At 41.0% G+C, this 19,613-nt stretch overlaps 2 protein-coding genes across 3 annotated transcripts in view; both read right to left on the bottom strand.

Moving 5' to 3' along the window:
• gorasp2 (golgi reassembly stacking protein 2) overlaps positions 1 to 8,197 on the bottom strand; it is a 9,548-nt gene extending 1,351 nt beyond the window's left edge. Inside the window, exons 1-9 of the mRNA XM_083563472.1 lie at positions 7,982 to 8,197; positions 7,228 to 7,308; positions 6,122 to 6,325; positions 4,675 to 4,761; positions 4,415 to 4,545; positions 2,900 to 3,032; positions 2,608 to 2,731; positions 2,437 to 2,523; positions 365 to 505 (exon numbers count right to left, since the gene is read on the bottom strand). Coding sequence (XP_083419598.1) covers positions 365 to 505; positions 2,437 to 2,523; positions 2,608 to 2,731; positions 2,900 to 3,032; positions 4,415 to 4,545; positions 4,675 to 4,761; positions 6,122 to 6,325; positions 7,228 to 7,308; positions 7,982 to 8,044 — 1,051 coding nt within the window. The 5' untranslated portion in view covers positions 8,045 to 8,197. The remainder of the gene's footprint in view (positions 1 to 364; positions 506 to 2,436; positions 2,524 to 2,607; positions 2,732 to 2,899; positions 3,033 to 4,414; positions 4,546 to 4,674; positions 4,762 to 6,121; positions 6,326 to 7,227; positions 7,309 to 7,981) is intronic.
• A 5,624-nt stretch (positions 8,198 to 13,821) lies between these two features.
• The window catches only part of gad1b (glutamate decarboxylase 1b), a 43,241-nt gene continuing 37,449 nt past the window's right edge, over positions 13,822 to 19,613 (bottom strand). For both annotated transcript variants that reach the window (XM_083563259.1, XM_083563258.1), the window contains exons 14-17: positions 19,049 to 19,198; positions 18,815 to 18,922; positions 18,116 to 18,205; positions 13,822 to 18,016 (exon numbers count right to left, since the gene is read on the bottom strand). In XM_083563259.1, the coding sequence (XP_083419385.1) occupies positions 17,843 to 18,016; positions 18,116 to 18,205; positions 18,815 to 18,922; positions 19,049 to 19,198 (522 nt within the window). In that variant the 3' untranslated portion in view covers positions 13,822 to 17,842. The remainder of the gene's footprint in view (positions 18,017 to 18,115; positions 18,206 to 18,814; positions 18,923 to 19,048; positions 19,199 to 19,613) is intronic.

The following is a 19,613-nucleotide window of genomic DNA, read 5'->3' as shown; positions in this document are numbered from 1 at the left end:
ACCAAACCACTGCTGTGCAGATCGGGTCTAACGAGGACGCCTTTTTATTGGTTGCCGAGACGTTTCAAAGAGCCGGACAGTAAATAAACACCAGGTGGAAATGACGCTGCTTGAAGACGTTTTTAGACGAGAAAAAAAAAAAAAAAGGATCCGGATTAGTGTAGTGCCTTTGTGCTATAAAAAACATTTTTACTAATTCTTCATTTTTATATTTTAGAAACCCGAATAGGGCAATAGTATGGGGAAACATTTTTTTAAACACTACTACTATTTTGAAATGGGGGAAAGGGGGCAGGGCCTTCTTTCTGAATGCTGTTTACGTGTGTGTGTGTGTGTGTGTGTGTGTGTGTGTGTGTGTGTGTACCTTTAGTGGAAGAAGGAAGGCTGGAGAGTCCTGTTAACGATACTCCAGCAAGGTCTGGGAGAGGGATGTTCAGGTTGGGCAGATTGGTGAGGTTGGGCAGGTTGGGCAGCGGGGGAAGACCAGCAGGTAATGACATTAATCCTGGGGCAAAAAAATTAAAAGAAATAAAGACGTGAGACATTCATGAACTTGCAGCTAATTCCTGGCAACACTGCAGGTCAGGTTAATGAACACCTTCTCTTCCAGTATCTCTTAAAAAGCCATATTTACAGTCATTCGGTTTTTCTTTCTTTTTCAAAGAATTTTCATTCATGACTAAAAATACGACATTCAAACAGTCCACACTCAATTAACAACATACACATGCTAAGTATTGGGTATGGATTTACAGTAAGAATTTTTTTTTTTGAAAACCCTGCTATTTAGCGAGTTCTCCCACTTAGAAATCATGGAGGGGTCTGAAATTGTCATCGTAGGTGCATGTCCACTGTGAGAGACATAATCTAAAAAAAAAATCCAGAAAACACTATGTATGATTTTTTAACTATTTATTTGTTTGATACAGCTGCAAATAAGTATTTGAACACCTGAGAAAGTCAATGTTAATATTTGGTACAGGAGCCTTTGTTTGCAATTACAGAGGTCAAACGTTTCCTGTAGTTTTTCACCAGGTTACACACACTGCAGGAGGGATTTTGGCCCACTCCTCCACACAGATCTTCTCTAGATCAGTCAGGTTTCTGGCCTGTTGCTGAGAAACACGGAGTTTGAGCTCCCTCCAAAGATTCTCTATTGGGTTTAGGTCTGGATACTGGCTAGGCCATGCCAGAACCTTGATATGCTTCTTACAGAGCCACTCCTTGGTTATCCTGGCTGTGTGCTTCAGGTCATTGTCATGTTGGAAGACCCAGCCTCGACCCATCTTCAATGCTCTAACTGAGGGAAGGAGGTTGTTCCCCAAAATCTCACAATACATGGCCCCGGTCATCCTCTCCTTAATACAGTGCAGTCGCCCTGTCCCATGTGCAGAAAAACACCCCCAAAGCATGATGCTACCACCCCCATGCTTCACAGTAAGGATAGTGTTCTTGGGATGGTACTCATCATTCTTCTTCCTCCAAACACGTTTAGTGGAATTATGACCCAAAAGTTCTATTTTGGTCACATCTGACCACATGACTTTCTTCCATGACACCTCTGGATCATCCAAATGGTCATTGGCAACCTTAAGACGTGTCTGGACATGTGCTGGTTTAAGCAGGGGAACCTTCCGTGCCATGCATTATTTCAAACCATGATGTCTTAGTGTATTACCAACAGTAACCTTGGAAACGGTGGTCCCAGCTCTTTTCAGGTCATTGACCAGCTCCTCCCGTGTAGTTCTGGGCTGATTTCTCACCTTCCTTAGGATCATTGAGACCCCACGAGGTGAGATCTTGCATGGAGCCTCAGTCCGAGGGAGATTGACAGTCTTGTTAAGCTTCTTCCATTTTCTAATGATTGCTTCAACAGTGGATCTTTTTTCACCAAGCTGCTTGGCAATTTCCCCGTAGCCCTTTCCAGCCTTGTGGAGGTGTACAATTTTGTCTCTAGTGTCTTTGGACAGCTCTTTGGTCTTGGCCATGTTAGTAGTTGGATTCTTACTGATTGTATGGTGTGGACAGGTGTCTTTATGCAGCTAACGACCTCAAACAGGTGCATCTAATTTAGGATAATAAATGTAGTGGAGGTGGACATTTTAAAGGCAGACTAACAGGTCTTTGAGGGTCAGAATTCTAGCTGATAGACAGGTGTTCAAATACTTATTTGCAGCTGTATCATACAAATAAATAGTTTAAAAATCATATATTGTGATTTCTGGATTTTTTAATTTTTTATTATGTCTCTCACAGTGGACATGCACCTACGATGACAATTTCAGACCCCTCCATGATTTCTAAGTGGGAGAACTTGCAAAATAGCAGGGTGTTCAAATACTTATTTTCCTCACTGTATATCGAATTCAGATTGTTTTTAAAATCAAGAAACACTATATATTAACGTATATATATTTGAGTGTGTGTGTGTGATACCTGGTAGCGTAGTGCCGGGGTTAACCGAGGGCAGAGTGGCCATGCCTGGGGTGACCTGTGTGGGCAGAAGGGGGACTGTGGGCACACCTGTAACACCAGAACCTGCACATTAGGAATGTAACCCAAAACACAATGAAAAGCTCCATGATTTAGCAGAAAAAGAGCCCAAACCTGTTTGAAGCTCTGAGGGCATCGTAGGAGGAGCTGAATTGATTGACAGCCCAGACAGGCTATCTTCAAGTCCAGTGGGGGCGGATGATGTAACAGGGGGCGGGGTTACAGCAGAAAGCTGAACCTGAGAGTGCCAAAAGACAAGGTACAAGTCAGAAGAGTGCACACACGTGTCTAACTGAATTCCCCGGGGCTGGTGTTTAGCCCGTAGTATTATGACCTCACTGTACAGATTGGTGGTGTTCTGAAAATAAATGATGCAGTGTGTGTGTTTGAGAAATAAAGGTTGAACCTCAGTGAATCCGTCCTTCAGTGGACTTGCCGGTGCACTGGGAGTGTGTGCAGGAAAGCTGATCTTTTTCCCCTCCTCAAACGGCCGAGTGGGAATCCTGTGCAGGTAGCCATAGCCAATACCACAGCCAAGACTGAGAGGGGGGATGAAAGAAGAAAAAAAGTGTGACATTATACCATTGCAGGAAATCTCAAACTGTTAGAACAACTAGTTTTATAGTTGTATGTTTATATTAGTAAAACCATACTCAAATTGTGTAAATATTTGAAAGTAATTACGGTGTTTTAAATTACGTAAAATCATCAGGACACCAAACCGAGCTTTTGCTATGTTTCCACACGGACGGTTTTAATTGCCGGATGTGAGCATCATGGTGGATTTTGGTGCTTGATTTGAGACTTGGCGCATGGACGTCGTGAATAATTGTGTTTTGCATTGAAGGTTTTCATTTTGCCACTTTATATTTATTTGTGGTTTTTAATAAACGTGGTCAAACAGAAACGAGTGCTGAATTAATCGCACAAATGCCACCGAACAATTGTATAGCATGCCTTTATGCACTGGAGATCCAAACACTGCTCCATGCCATACCGACGTGATGTGCTACAGCTGAAACTGTAAAACTCATGTCCTGCATAAAGCCCTGATCTCCTCAACTCCCTCACTGAGCACCACTGGGATGAACTAGAACACTGTCCCAACCCCAGACCTCCTCACGTCCTCAACAACAGTCCCTGATCTCACAAATGCCCTTTTAGTGGAAAAACAACCAAAAAAAAAAAAAAAACATCCACACAACCCTGAAATCTAATCTTCTCGAGAGTGTTGAATTCACTATAACTTTGACGGTGGACTAAATATGGAATGTGATGGAAGAATAAAACAATACCAATAGAGGCCATTATGAAGATAAACAGTGGACATGGGAGTTATTTTAAATGACGTGCATGTTAAGAACAAGTGCTGAAACTGGATACTTATTAAAGGAGTATTTATGAAACCTGAACACAGCTCGGTCTAGATTATACTATAATCTAAAACTGATTTAGTGAATCTTTATCTTAATTACTACGGATTAAACCCACATTGTGCATCGTTCCCACCTCCGTCCCAAACGTCCAGTTTCTATTCACACTGCGCACAGCCTTAACTTCTGTAGGATCTTTCAGTCTTCACATTTGGGTTACTGATCAAAAGGTCAGGGGTTCAAACCCTAGTATCGCCAAATAGACACGTTTGGGGCCTTTAAGTAAGGCCCTTAACTCTCTGTGATCCAGTGCTGCTGATCATGGCTGACCCTCCGCTCTAATCCCAGCTTCCTGACATCACTGGAATTGCACTGTACACTAATGTACATAGGACAAGCCTTTACTATTGATCAACACTTTCTCTTGATTTGCAAGACACACACACACACACACACACACACACACACACACACACACACACACACACACACACACACACACACACACACACACACACACACACACACACACACACACACACACACACCTGCCCTCTCCGCCCCAGGTGCTGTTTGGAGTGATGACGACTTCTCTGCAGCTGTCTGTGTCAGTGTTATAAACGTACAGCTTCAGTCCTTTACCCTCATGGGTCTCTATCAATGAGAATAAATCCTCAGACTAAAAAGAGAAGAAAAAAAAACACAATCAGGAAACTGAAGACTTGGTAATACAAAACAAAACTAACAAAAAAAATCAGATATGCAAGGCAGCAAATCTTCGGACCACCCAACATTTAGAACTACACACCTCGTTCATGACGGTGTCGGCCCCGATGATGTAGTCTGTGTGAGGCCTCAGTCCTGCTAGAGCAGCTGGAGAGTTCGGTTCTATTTCCTGAGGAGAAGAAAGTAAGACAGGTTTTTATAGGGAGAGACAGAAAACATTGAGAGAACAAGAATGGGGTGGGGTGGGGGGTTGTTTATTAAGTGCCAGGAAAACATTAACGGGGCGGTAAATGGGGCGGACTGGCAGAAAAGGGGCAGACATGGATAAGGTGGCGTCCAGGCAGACAGGTGGAAGAGGGGCAGGCAGGCGGAAAAGGGGCAGACAGGCAGACTAGTGAAAAAGAGGAGTCCAGACAGACGGGAGGAAAAGGGGCGTCCAGGCGGAAAAGGGGCAGACGCGGAAAAAATGGGGTCTAGGCGGACAGGCGAAAAAGGGGCATCCAGGAAGACAGGCAAAAAAAGGGGGCGTTCAGGCGGACAGACGGAAAGTGGGCGTCCAAGCAGAAAAGGGGCGTCCAAGCGGACGGGCGGAAAAGGGGTGTCCAGGCGGAAAAGGGGCAGACAGGTCGGAAAAAAGGTGTCCAGGCAGACAGGAGGAAAAGGAGCGGCCAGGCGGAAAAGGGGAAGACAGGCCGGAAAAGGGGCAGACACGAAAAAAGTGGTGTCCAGGCAGACAGGCGGAAAAAGGGGCGTCTAGGCAGAAAAGGGGAGTCCAGGCAGACAGGAGGAAAAGGGACGTCTAGGCAGAAAAGGGGAAGACACGGAAAAAGGAGCATCCAGGCAGACAGGTGGAAAAGGGGCAGACAGGTGAAAAAGGGGGCGTCCAAGCGAAAAAAAATAAATAAATAAAAATAAAAAATAAAGACCAAGCGGACGAGCGGAAAAGGGACTTCCAAGCGGACGAGCGGGAGGGTGTTAAGAAGCAAGCAGAAAGACCGCCCAAGAAACAAACAAGGAAGGTTTCAGAGCAAATGAGAAAAACAGACAAGTTGAAAGATAAACAGACAAAAAGCAGGTGACGTGCAGATGAAAAAAGCCTGATCGAGAGACAGGTGAAAGACAGACACAAAGCAAGTGAGATGCAGACAGGCAGGAAGACAGAGGGGTAGATAGAAAGACCAAGTGAGAGACAGACAGACAGAATGAGCAAAGGACAGGGGGAAAACAGCACAGTAGGCAAGACTGGTAGATAAGACACAGACGGGTGACTTGAAAGTGAGGCCAGAAGACAAGGGAAGGTCAAACACACGAGTGATAACTGGACGGGCAGACAGACAGAAGAAGTGAAATAATATGAGAACGAGTGACAAAACCAGACAGAAGGATCAAAAAATGTTTACTGATGTCCTGTTAAACCAGTCGGATCACTGAGGTCACCGCAGGCCAGGTCCCAAATCTCACCCAGTGTTAATGTCAAAGCTCAATGTACAAGACCATCCAGTTTTTCTGACCTACACACACACACTCACCAGTACATGCCAGACGTTCTCATTCGCTCCCTCGAAGCTGCAGAAGCGGATACTGACCCCCAGGAGCCCCTGACCGCCCCACATGTTGCTGGGGGTGACCGTGGCCTCGCGCAGCTTCAGAGTCTTACTGCTGTACACCAGCATCACCACCGGCTTCTCCACGTTGGCCTTCAGCAGATCCTTCAGTGTGTCATTGTCCTTGTTCTAAAATCACACACACACAGATCAGTGAGGTTACACAGTCGCACCCCCTCAACTGTCCACCAGAACATCGGGCTTCTAGGCATAATTATTCTGAACGCGTCTCAGATCGTTAGAGGTTACAATTCTATCCTGGGGGTTTATGAGGAAACGTGTGCCACATCTTTAAGGGAAGTGAGTTCAGCGAGCTTGTTCATGAACACCTGGGTAAACAGTCATTACGCAGACAGTGTTTATCGAGGGCAGGAGTGGCTCTGAGGTTGAAGTTCAGCAGAAGTGACGAAGTTTGGAAGAAGAAATTCAGTTGTGCCACACATGAAGAGCTTTTAACACAAACTGCTGTCTGTTTCGAAGGGGTTTGATGGGTGTGGAGTTGGGATGGGATCGTTAAACATTTCTAGTCTTCGAAAAACCGTAAAGAATGAAAAATTTGAAAGACCTGAGCAGACGTAAAACGACCCTAAGTAAAGATTCAGTAACCGTCAGGATTTCAGCAGACTGAATTAGACCGTATTTACACAAAACGGTGCAAAAAACAGCCAGTGTGGGGTATTTCTACTGACAAGGAAAAACCCGAATAGATCGTTTTTAAGACATTTTGACTCACAGGCAACTAAAGACGAAACGAACGTGAGACAAGGGATGTTTTCATGCATTGAGCTGCTTGTGGACGTCTGGCATGAACGAGCATGAATACATACGATCCCAAATAAGTACCGTTCTTCCTTTTGTAATAAAATCCCTCCTCGCCCTGCACCGCGATATAGCCTGCTTTCGATAGCAGATCCGTTCTTAAGCCAATCTCGACAAAGCGGTGCGATTTCAGTTACGACTTTTGTCATTTCGTTTTCAAAGCCGTACCCCAGGAGCTCGGAGTCCCTGAAGTGAGCGATCTGTAAACGTACCAGTCTGGCGTTATTGATGGACACAATGAAATCGAAGAACGGTTCAAGGCCGGCCCGGTGTCCGGGCGAGTTCTCCTGCACCTGGAAGAGAGAAAAAAAAACATCAGCATGTTGAGACAAGGCAATAATAAAAACAAGCAATTGGACTTAAATACAAGGGTTTACACCTGTTCTGTTCTCATCTACAAAATATACATAGTGGTGAATGCTGGAAGTCTGGCAGATACACACCCTGAATCAACACTGAGTGTGTGTGTGTGTGTGTGTGTGTGTTCTGTGTACATTCTTATGGAATACAAAACCCTCAATCACCTTCAGGACTAACCTGGGTAAAGAACCATGGTTTGGTTTATCTATCATCTAACAAAGTTTTGATGGAGCTTCTTTGGTGCTAATGAAACACCTGAAGTTGCTCAAACACTGATTCAACATCATCAGCTAGCTAATACGGGACAGTGTAAATAGGGGAATACATTTGCAATCAAATTCAATAAAAACGCGGCATGAAACCGAATAAACACAGTTAAATAAAGCCTGGTATTAGAATTAGGAAGTCTGAAGCCGAACGCGAGAATTTGTCGCCCAGCTCCATTCCACGTTAACGCTAGCATCAGACAGGTCGAGCAGGCCGCGCTGGACATCCTCGGCCTCGAGTAACATCCTGCGCCCCACGCATGCGCTCGCAAGCCGGATTCGGACGTTCACAGGACACCGCTAGCATCACTCGCCACCACGGCATTACTACTGCACCTACCCGAAGAACATGGTAACCTTCAGAACCTCCTCCGGGTATCTCCACGCTCTGCGTTCCCCCCATGACTCCCCCGTGTCCGTGTCAGCGGTAAGTATCTGATCCCTGTCACCGGGTTGGAGTGCGCACAGCCGGGCAGGAAATTCAGCACGGACGCGACCACTCGCGGAGCTTCAGCTTGTTACGTGGCAATAGGAGAAGAAAGGGATTCTGGGTAAGCGTAAGGTTTTCACACCTGTATTAAGACAAACCCCCGCCCACTCTCCGATAATTGGGTGAAAGGAGGCTTTTCATGATCTGTGATTGGCTACAATTCTTATACACGAATAATCCGCCGGTTGGCTGGTCGCCACGTCTCCATAGCAATTCGAAACCAACCCGGAAGCATCGACGTTGACGTTACCGGAAATGTTTTAAAAATATAATAATATCAGACTTATACATTTAGACAATATTGTTTCCAAAAGGATTTTAACATATAATTAATAAACACAACCCTTTTTTCTCATAAAATTTTTTTTATTGCTTTCAATCACGTAAATCTATTATCCAATAAGCGAGCCTAAAATATCAACCAATCACAGCGAGGAGGCGGGAACATAAGGGACAAATCCTTGGGTAGAAGGCAGGCTTTGATGTGTACGGGTGGGATTAGAAAATCTGGGTTGAAGCTTGTTTTTGTGGCGCATGAGATATAAAAACTTCCCCGTTATGAAGAGGTTAAAATATTATAATAAAAATAGTTAAAATGATATTTAAATATCTTATTTGACTGCTAAGAGGTCAATCTGTTTTGAATATGAGACGTGATTTTATTTTTCTACATTTCTTCTTTCGGCTTCACCCATTAGGGGGCGCTACAGCAGATCCGTCTTCATAACCCCCCGTCCTCTACATCTGCCTCTTTCAACCTAACTACCTGCATGTCTTCGCTCACCACATCCATAAACCTTCTCCTGGTCTTTCTTCTTTTCCTTCTTCCTGGTGGCTCCATCCTCATCATTCTCCTACTGATATAAACCATGTCCCTCCTCTGCAAATGTCCAAACCATCTCAATCTACCTAACCTTGTCTCCTACATGCGCTGTCAAGTCAAGTGAAGTTTATTTCTATAGCGCTTTTCACAACAGACATTGTCTCAAAGCAGCTTTACAGAAATCAACAGTGAAGGTGAATGGTGTGTATTTATCCCTGATGAGCAGCCGTGGTGACTGTGGCAAGGAAAAACTCCCTTAGATGTAATGAGGAAGAAACCTTGAGAGGAACCAGACTCAAAAGGGGAACCCATCCTCATTTAAATGACATCAAGAGTTTGATCATAAATCTTTCAATACAGAACACTGGAGAGTGAGAACTAACATGAGTACTGGAGTATAAGATTATAAGTAATGTTCTTCCTACAATCTTATACATTCTTTATGGTTAGTAGCTCCTAGTTTTATGAGCTCAACATTTGTGATTATCATAGATCCAGCATCAGCTTCTCCATGCCAGAGACTTTAAACACTCCAGGAGGTCCAATGTCAAAACTCCACACATGTAGTGGGATCCAATTGGCACTGGTACGTCTCTAGGTGGTTCGGGATGTTTGCGAGTTCGGCATCTACTTCTTCAAAGGTCCATAATCTTCATGAGGTGGGACGTGACCGGAGCTGGCCAAACCTCAGGATGACTCAGGATGGGGAGGGAAAGAGAAGCAGTGGAGAGGAATTACAACAGCACAAGTTGATAATGTTCATGTGATCAGATGTTCTGGAGCACAAGGTTATGATGTGAGACGTATGTTATGTGTAGGTTTTGCTAAAAAGATATTTTTTTAATCTGCACTTAAACTGGGAGAGTGTGTCTGAGCCCCGAACACTGTCAGGAAGACTATTCCAGAGTTTAGGAGCTAAATGTGAAAATGATCTACTGTCTTTAGTGGACTTTGCTATTCTAGGAACTACTAGAAGCCCAGAGTTATGAGATCTGAGGGAGCGTGGCAGATTGTAGCGTGTTAAAAGACTGGAGAGATACATGGGAGCCAAACCATTTACTGTTTTATAAGTAAGAAGAAGTAGTTTGGAGTCTATTCGAAACTTAACAGGAAGCCAGTGCAGGGATGATAAGATTCCCTCTAAGTCCCTCTAATAAACTTATTTCTAATGCTGTCTATTCTCCTCGCTCCCAACGAAAACTTCAACATCTTTAGCTCTGCTACCTCCAGCTCCACCTCCTGTCTTTTCCTCAATGCCACTGTCTCTAAACCATACAACATCTCAGGTCTCACCACAGTCCTATAAACTTTCCCTTTCACTCTCACAGATACTCTTCTATCACAAATCAACCACATCACTCCACTGCCCTCCCTCTCATTCACACACATGTACTCTGTCTTACTCCTACTGACTTTCATTCTCCTCTCCAGCGCGTACCTCCACCTCTCCAGGCTCTTCTCCACCTGCTCACTACTCTCACCACAAATAACAATATAATCCACAAACATCATGGTCCACTGAGACTCCTGTCTGACCTCGTCCATCAACCTGTCCATCACCACTGCAAACAAGAAAGGTCTCAGGGCCGATCCTTGATGCAGTCCAACCTCCATCTTGAACCAGTCTGTCGTTCCTACTGCACACTTCACTGCTGTCACACTGTCCTCATACATGTCCTGCACCACCCTCACATACTTCTCTGACACACCTGACTTCCTCATACAATACCACAACTCTTCTCTTCACCCTGTCGTACGCTTTCTCTAAATCCACAAATACACAATGCAACTCCTTCTGTTCTTCACTGTACTTCTCCATCAACATTCTCAAAGCAAATAATGCATCTGTTGTGCTCTTCCTTGGCATGAATCCATACTGTTGCTCACAGATGGTCACCTCTTCTCTTAGCGTGGCTTCCACTACTCTTTCCCATAACTTCATGGTGTGACTGATCAACGGTATTCCCCTGTGGTTACTGCAGGTCTGCACATCTCCCTTATGCTTAAAGATCAGTACCAGCACACTCCTTCTCCATTCCTCATGCATCTTCTCACCTTCTAAAATCTTGTTAAACACTCTGGTTAAAAACACCACTGCATCTCTCATGACCATCTCCATGCTTCTACTGGTATGTCATCTGGTCCAACCGATTCTACACTCTTCATCCTCTTAATCGCTGCTCTCACTACCTCCTTACTAATCCTATCCACTTCCTGCTTCACCATCTCCACACCATCCAACCTTCTCTCTCTCTCATTTTCCTTCGTTCATCAGCTGCTCAAAATACTCCCTCCATCTTCTCAACACACTCTCCTCACTAGTCAACACATTTCCATCTCCATCCTTTATTGCTCTAACTTGCAGCACATCCTTCCCAGCTCGGTGCCTCTGCCTGGACAATTGCTACAAATCCTTTTCTCCTTCTTTAGTGTTCAACTTCTCATACAACTCCTCATATGCCTTTTCCTTGGCTTTATTTACATCCCTCTTTACCTGCTGCTTTATCTTCTTCTCCCCCTGCCTACTTTTCTCATCACTCTGCTGATCCCAGATTTGCTTTTTCTAATAAAGCGACAATAATGGTTAGATATTTTAAGTGTAAAGTGCTGCCCTCTTTCGGTAGAAGTGAGCTACTACATTCATCAAAAAACTATAACGATAATAATAATAATGATAATAATAATAATAATAATAATAATAATATTTAAATTTGTAAATTTTTCTAAAGATCATTGTTCATCTATCTATCTATCTATCTATCTATCTATCTATCTATCTATCTATCTATCTATCTATCTATCTATCTATCTATCTATCTATCTATCTATCTATCTATCTATCTATCTATCTATCATCTATCTATCTATCTAAAACGCGAAGCAAAATAAGCATAAAAAAATTGAAAAAATAATTAGATATGTAACAAATCTACTATTTTGTGCACAGCTCATGCATAAAAAATCATTGAGAATGTCTATAAAAACATCCTTTTTGCTAACACATTGATATCCGAAACATTAAGAGAGAAAGAGTCAGCGGCATGGAAACTGAAGGGGAAGAAAACTCAGCAGGACACAGAGCTCAGCAGGGGATGGCATCTTCCCCTGCTCTGTCTCATGAGGAATCACTGCCTCTGCTCGCTCACTGGGGGGTTAAAAACATCTGCAAATCTGCTCTGAAACAATCTGTGGTGTAGAAAACACACTATAAAACATCTACTCTGCCCTGGTACAAGTACGGCTGAGAGAAACATTATTCATCTGGACATTGTTTTGTCTTTATTAGGAATTAACACTGGACCTGCACACTGGAATACAGCACATTAAATCTACTGTAATATACATCACATGCTTTATTCACTAGTATGCTTATTTATTAAAAACTAGATGAACAAAAATGGTATTAAATAGTTCATTTGCACATCTAATGTGGGTTGTTACTGCACTCATGCACATAGCCAAAAGTTTATGGACGTCTGAACATAAGATCGATATGTTTTTGAACATCCCTTTCTACATTTGCTGTTAAAATACCTGCAATCTTGTGTGAAGATGTTCCACTAGATTTTGAAGTGTGGAGATTTGTGCTCATTCTTTCTAGTATTGTAGGTGTGTTGAGTCCTGGGGTGCAGTCAGTGTTCCAATTCATCTCAAAGGTGTTCAATAGGGTTGGAGCTCTTTAGCAGGAGATCTTCCACTCCATACCATGTAAAGCAGATCTTCATGTAGCTGAACTGCTTTGGGCACAGGGGCATTGTCATGCTGGAACAGGTTTCATCTCCTAGTTCAAGTAAACAGAAAATCTGAAAGTACATTTATGTGCCCCCAACTTTGTTGTAAGAGTTTGAGAAAGTCCCATATATAGCTGGAAAAGTCAGGTGTCCCAATACTTTTGTCCATATATTAAAGGAGCAATATGATCACTGATTGTAATTTATTTTATTGATATATGACAGTTTGAATAGGGGTTGTGTAAAGGATTATATTCTGTTCAGAGTTTGATGTTCAGTTGTTCTTCATTTATTTAAATATATACAGTATATATTTTTAATAATGTCTTTCAGAGAAACACTCTCACAGAAATACATTATGTAAATGATCCTGTCTTGAAAGTAATTGGTTTCGGATTGAAATTTTTTTTTCTGGCATTTCTGGCTCCAATGGGTGCAGAATGAAGCAAAAATTAGCCTTTTCTCCCCCCAAAATAATACACCAGACTGCACTTGAATACAGTTGATCCATTTTATTGTTGACTGAAATATGGATTAAAGAATGTACATATAATTTTCATTTATTTATATATTTATAGATAGAATTACCATAGAGATCTGAAAAAACGAACGAGGAGGACGACAAGAGTTTAGAACGTCGAATAGGATTGCATTCTGTACAGGAGAGCGTAACAGTGTTCACATGGCGTGTTTTGCAGGTCAAAGTGCCGTCCTTCAGCCTCTCACACACACTCACACACACACACACACACAGCAGCGAGTGGACGCTTCCTTATACACAGTTACACACACTTTACAGACCGAAGGGAAACGACATTGTGCAAAAGTCTCACAATTGCTGGATGCAAGTTTTCTATACAACAATAATATCATATAATTGAAGATTATAGTACATTAAAGGAACAATTCAGAAAAAAAACAACAACAAATTTACAGAATGTTACCTTTAATTCAGATGCAATGGATCAGCTGAGAATTTTACAGCGTCTGAAAACGTACTCCAGACGTATGACCATCAGTTCAGCTGATCCACTGCATCTGCATTTATTTATTTATTTATTTATTTATTTATTTATTTATTTATTTATTTACTAATTATTTTTAATATTGTACATATTAATATTTCGATTCACACCAATCTGTAACCATTCTCCTATATGATTTGTCTAAACTGTGCTTTTATTTAAATGTTTTCTGTAAAATACATGGCAGAGTTTAAGCTGCTCATATCACCACATAATAATAAAATGATACATAATAAATGAATTTTTTTTTAAACATTCAGTCGAAGTTCCACGCGATGTTATCACTGATACACGACACACCGATTGCACTGAAGTCGAGGGCCTTGACGAACATCACGCTCATACACACACACACACATGTACTCACACACACTGAATAAATATATATTTATATATATAATCATATACATTTATATTTAGTGTTTTTAAAATATATTGTATACACCATTAGTAGCATATGATCTAGGACTACGGAATAGAAAGTGTTTTGAATGTCTTTGGCACACAATTTCACGACTGGACCAATAACGTATGTACATACAGAACTATGATACAACAATACGCCACACACACACAAAAATAATAAATAATAAAAAAAAAATGCCACTGAGAAGGAAAAAAGGTTTAACACTATTTAGGCATGTGCGGACCAAGAAGAAAGTCTGTAACAAAGCGAACACTAAGCTAATAGGTGTCCCTATATTAGCATAGATACATGTTTTTAGCAAGTTTAGCTAGTTATGAGACCGCCATTTTTACACACTCTGAGATACACTCTGCTAATCCAATTTCATTATTATTAGCTGATGAGAATTGTTAGCTAGCTAGTGTGTGAGCTAAGCACTAAATCTCCCTGTATATTCTGAGGTAAAGTTAGCTAGATAGTGAGCTATGACAAGCTATTTTCGAAGTAGCACAAACATTTACTGTGGAATAAAGTTTTAGAATCAGCACATGCCTAGTCAGAAAATAATTCAAAGCTTTAATGCATATGCTTTCCAGAAGATTGTACCTATTGCACCTACCTGTATCTATTGTATCTTTAAAATGATTGTTTGGTTAGCGACTGTTATGCTAAGTGTAATTAGACTGTAATATCAGCTTTTCTGAGTTGCTTTCCAAAATCTCTGAGGGAAATGTTGATATTTCAGACACTTTTGTTTTTTTTTCATCATAACTGGGTCTTTCTACTGAGTATATAAAAACTTTTGTGTATGACAAACAAGCTAGCTAATCCATTCATCTTAGAAATGGACTAAAGTTGGAGCTTTTTTTTTTTTGTATTGTGTTGATAGTCTTTTTTGTTCAAACTGAAATCAGTACTCCAATTTGAATACATCGACACATATGTTCATATATCTCTTTCATTTCAATATTAAAGTATGTATATATTGCAGAGTTAGAGCTGCAGAAGCTTTCTAAAGGCCCAGATCCAATTTCTTTGTGGTGGTTGTGGTGGTGGAGGTGATGGGGTATTATTGTGCATAGGCAGGCTTTATCCCATTATTGATACATTGCAGAGTCTGAAGTTCAAGCTATTTCAGGTATTTTCTTAGAATTGCAATTTCAATGCAGGTCAGAAGTTTTTGGGCTTTCTGACAGCCCAGATGTTTATAAACCATATCTGGAGTTCTGGAAAATAGGATAAAAGGTCCTGTCATCCCAATTTCAAGGTGTTTATGCCTTGCCCATTTAGAGAAGAAATGGCTTTCTGAAAGTCCAGACTTTGCACACCAAATCTGGAAAAGACCACGATTCGAGATACTGACAAAATTCTTATTATTCCAGTTGAATGTGTTTTTTTCCAGTTGAACAATTTGGTAATTTCTCCTATCAATCCTGTTTGCTTGCTAGATTCTGGTAAACATCCAGCTAGAAGGATCATCATCACTCACATGTATACCGTTATTCAGCTTTACGCTTGGTATCTGTATTTCCCAGTGTCTGTGTTTCCCAGTTTGATGACTTAAACCACATGGGTTCATAAAGTGATGATTTCGAAAGCATGGCTCGTGAATCTGAATGCGCACTTATAATCATACCCGAGACACGTTTTTCACCTCACGAAGGTGTTCATTAAAGACAAGATCTACAGCAGTGATGATCAGCCCTGCTCTGGGAGATTTACAGTCCAACACCTCACTTCCTGTCCTGATGAATAAGCAAGTGGGAGTTAAGATCTCCAGGAACAGGGCTGTCCGTCCTCACTGACCTACAACAAGAAGGTAAAGTTCTAGAAACACGACCACAGACGGCACATTGCACACGTACACAGGGAGTAGACTTGGTTAAAAGGGTGGTGCGCCTTGCTCGTCGCTGTTATATATTTACAACCTGAAGCACTGTAAAATGTCCCGTTACACATAACAATATAGTATATATATATATATATACTATGAAAATGTGAATAAAACAAAGTGAGGACTGCGTGAGGACAGCTATTATTATTAGTAGTAGTAGTAGAAGTAGTCTATCTATCTATATCTAAGTATGTTTAGGCTCAAATTGTTTAGGAATATTAATAATCTTGCTGTTTCACCAATCATCATATAATCTAAAGTTAGGGTTTTATCCCACACTAACACGGGCAAATTTAAAAACACATATGACATTAAAACACCATCTTAGACCACAGAAATCTATCAAAAGGGTTGAACCTGAAAATTAAACAATAGAATTTCTTTCCTAACAGAATGGAAACAGATGCTATTATTTATTCAGTCATGACTTGAATTTTGCTTAAAATTTCAAATTTTCATACAGTATAATGTATAGAAACTGGGAAGTTTGACATGTTTATGTATCCATTTGGTTTGGTTTTGGTGAGATACGGGCTGAAAGAAAGCTCCTAAATGTCACTAAACAAATCCATAAGTGAGAAAACTGGCCACATGAAAATGCATGTATTGATGTAGACTTTTAAAAAGGACATTTATAGACTTTCTGGCAGCTGAAGAACCTTCAGAACCTGAACTAAACCTGAAATACTTGAGGAAATGGGAAGACTTTCCTGTTATTCCAATTTTCAAGTATCGATTTTCAATTTTAGAGTCTGGGATTAAGAGCAGGCATGAGAATGTTCAAGAATCTGTGTAAACTTTTCCCTTTTCTAATTCCAATTTCAAAGCATTTATGCATCACTGAGTTGGAATTTCAGGAGGTTTCTGCCTGTTCTGGAGGCCTGTGTTTCATTAACCAAACCTCAAACACAACATTACACTTTATATTACATTTATGGCATTCGGCAGACACCCGTACCCAAAGTGACTTATCTAATTTATACACCTGAGGGGTTAAGGGCCTTGCTCAAGGGCCAGGTAGTGCAGCTTGGTGGTAACAGAAATTGATCTTGAAAACATCAGATCATAATGTATTATGCCATCTTTTCCTGAATCGATGACTCGCAAATGCCCAATGCATCAAAATTGTTTTATCAAAACCTGCTGTTTTTGGTTAAGGAGACATTCAAAAACACTGATATCTGATTGCCATGCGATCTCCACAATTTAAAAGAAAACAACAATGAAGGAATGTACTTGTTTTCTGTAGTACTTCACCTTCAGTAAACACTCTCATCCTGGTCAGTGTCCAGAGCCTGTCCTGGGAATACCAGGCATTACAGGACACCATGCATTCATTTTCACAGCAGGGGAAGTTATATGTGTAGCCAACCTCTCTACCAGATGGGAGAAAACTCTAAAGAAACCCATTAAAACTTTGGCGAGAACATGCCCCCTGGGGAAGTCATCTCAGAGCTCAGGATTGAATGAGCTTGCAATATTACCCTTGATTGCCTAGTTTGCATGTTTGACTGCTTTGTATTGTGTACAGATGACACAGTGGTCTGTGGAAAATCAAATGGAAGAATTGTAAACACTAAAAGACGGCCAGTGGGGATGCTTAGCATGCGATCATCTTCAGGTTTCGGAAAAAAGTTTGTGTGGCCAAAATTAATCGAGTGTTTTTCGAATTTACCCATGTTAGTAGAGACTACTCCTAGATATCTTACAGGACAGTTTGGCAGGATATAGTGCATTTAAATCTACATTTAAAACCGTTAAAGATGGATAGACACAGCACAGGTTTACACTCAGGGCTGCAGTACAGGTGCTCCTCCACAAGATGGCGGCTCTCACAGCTCCTGTCCGAGTCTCTCGATCTCCTCAATGAGGAAATCGATATCTGACTTGGTGGCAGCGTGATTGGAGATGACCATGCGGAAGAAGTTGACTTTGTCACCCTGGGGCTGGTAGCCCACCATGGTAGTGCCGCACTCCATCATCATTGCCTTGATCTTTGGTGCCACCTTTAGGAGGGGAAAAGACGTACAGCTCAAACGTTAGCACTCAAATGTGTGGCTGTACTGTATATGTACTGTGTGTGATGAAAGGTGTACAAGATTGACCTTGTGCAGTTGTTCCCTTCTTTCTTCTCCATCTGGCATGTTCCTCAAACTCGGTGGAATGTACCAGAAACACACGTTAGTGTGCTGAGGCTGGAGAGAAAAGAAGAAAAGAGACAAACAGAAGAGCAAAAGAAGAATGAAAAGAGGAAGTGAGTGTGTAGAGAAGTTGAAAATAAACAGAATGAGAGAACGGGTGTGGAAAATAAGCGATGTAGAATGAGAGAAATAGAATGGGATAAGAGGAAGAAACATGGTGGGAAAAAAAAGATGGAAAAAGAGGAGTAGAAAATGAAATTAAAAGAGAAAACGGTGTAAATTAAAGCAAGGAGGTACATGTGAATCATAGAAAAAGAAAGTGTGTGGAAGGGAGAGAGAGAGAGAGAGAGAGAGAGAGAGAGAGAGAGGAGTAGAAGAAAGAGGAATGTAAAAATTGGGAAGAGACACAGAAGATAAAAAAAGACAATCATTTATATAGATTTAAACATCTTCATTTTCTCTTATTTTATATTTATAGATCCTTTTATCTAATGCACATTTCTTTTTTTATTTTTAGCATTAAATACATTTTTATTGTATTGATGTAATTGTCTGTAAACAATATGACAAAAAATTGAAAGAAATACGTTAATTGGGTTTGTCTGTGTGTGTGTGTGTGTGTGTGTGTGTGTGTGTGTGTGTGTGTGTGTGTGTGTGTGTTACCTCTCCTTGAAAGACCATCTGGTAACCCTCGCGATTCTTGATTTTGTTATAGAGATAGTCAGAGATCTCCAGACACCGGTCCACATGCTGCTCAAACCCAACTGTGCCCTGTACAGAGTATAAACTAATGTATTAGCTCTCTCTCTTTCTATCTCATACACACACAAACAAATTTGTATTATTTGATTGCTTTTTTAAAATAAAGAATAAATAAATATCGCAGCTGTAGCCCACCTTTGCCTTCCACATGAGCCAGAATTTAAAAATGTCCACGTGTCTGCCACACTGAATGGCTTTATCTCCCGTATCATACGTCACATCGTACTGTTTATCAGGCTGGAACAGGTATCCGGCACACATGGAGTTACAGCCCTGCAGAATTCCCTGTAACACATGACAGATACATAACTGCTCTGTGTGTGTGTGTGTGTGTGTGTGTGTGTGTGTGTGTGTGTGTGTGTGTGTGTGTGAGTGTTTACAGTTAAATCATGTTAAAGATTTTTTTTTTGTGAAAAATGTGTCATGGATTTTGTTTATATATAATATTTTCTTTCTTTGGTGAGGGAATGATACAGTAGTTGCTGCATAAAAAAACAGGAGGTAACTTTAAATGATGTTTAAATAACATTTCACTACATTATACTGTACTGACAAAAGTTTGTGGACACCTGACCATAAGATTTGTATGTGCCCTATGGACATGGATATATATATATATATATATATATATATATATATATATATATATATATATATATATATATATATATATATATATATATATATATATATATATATA

The sequence above is a fragment of the Silurus aristotelis genome, assembly GCF_946808225.1.
Source record: "Silurus aristotelis genome assembly, chromosome: 2".
NCBI lineage: Eukaryota > Metazoa > Chordata > Actinopteri > Siluriformes > Siluridae > Silurus > Silurus aristotelis.
Note: the sequence above shows the minus strand (reverse complement) of the source record. Positions and strands in the feature narration are given on the sequence as shown.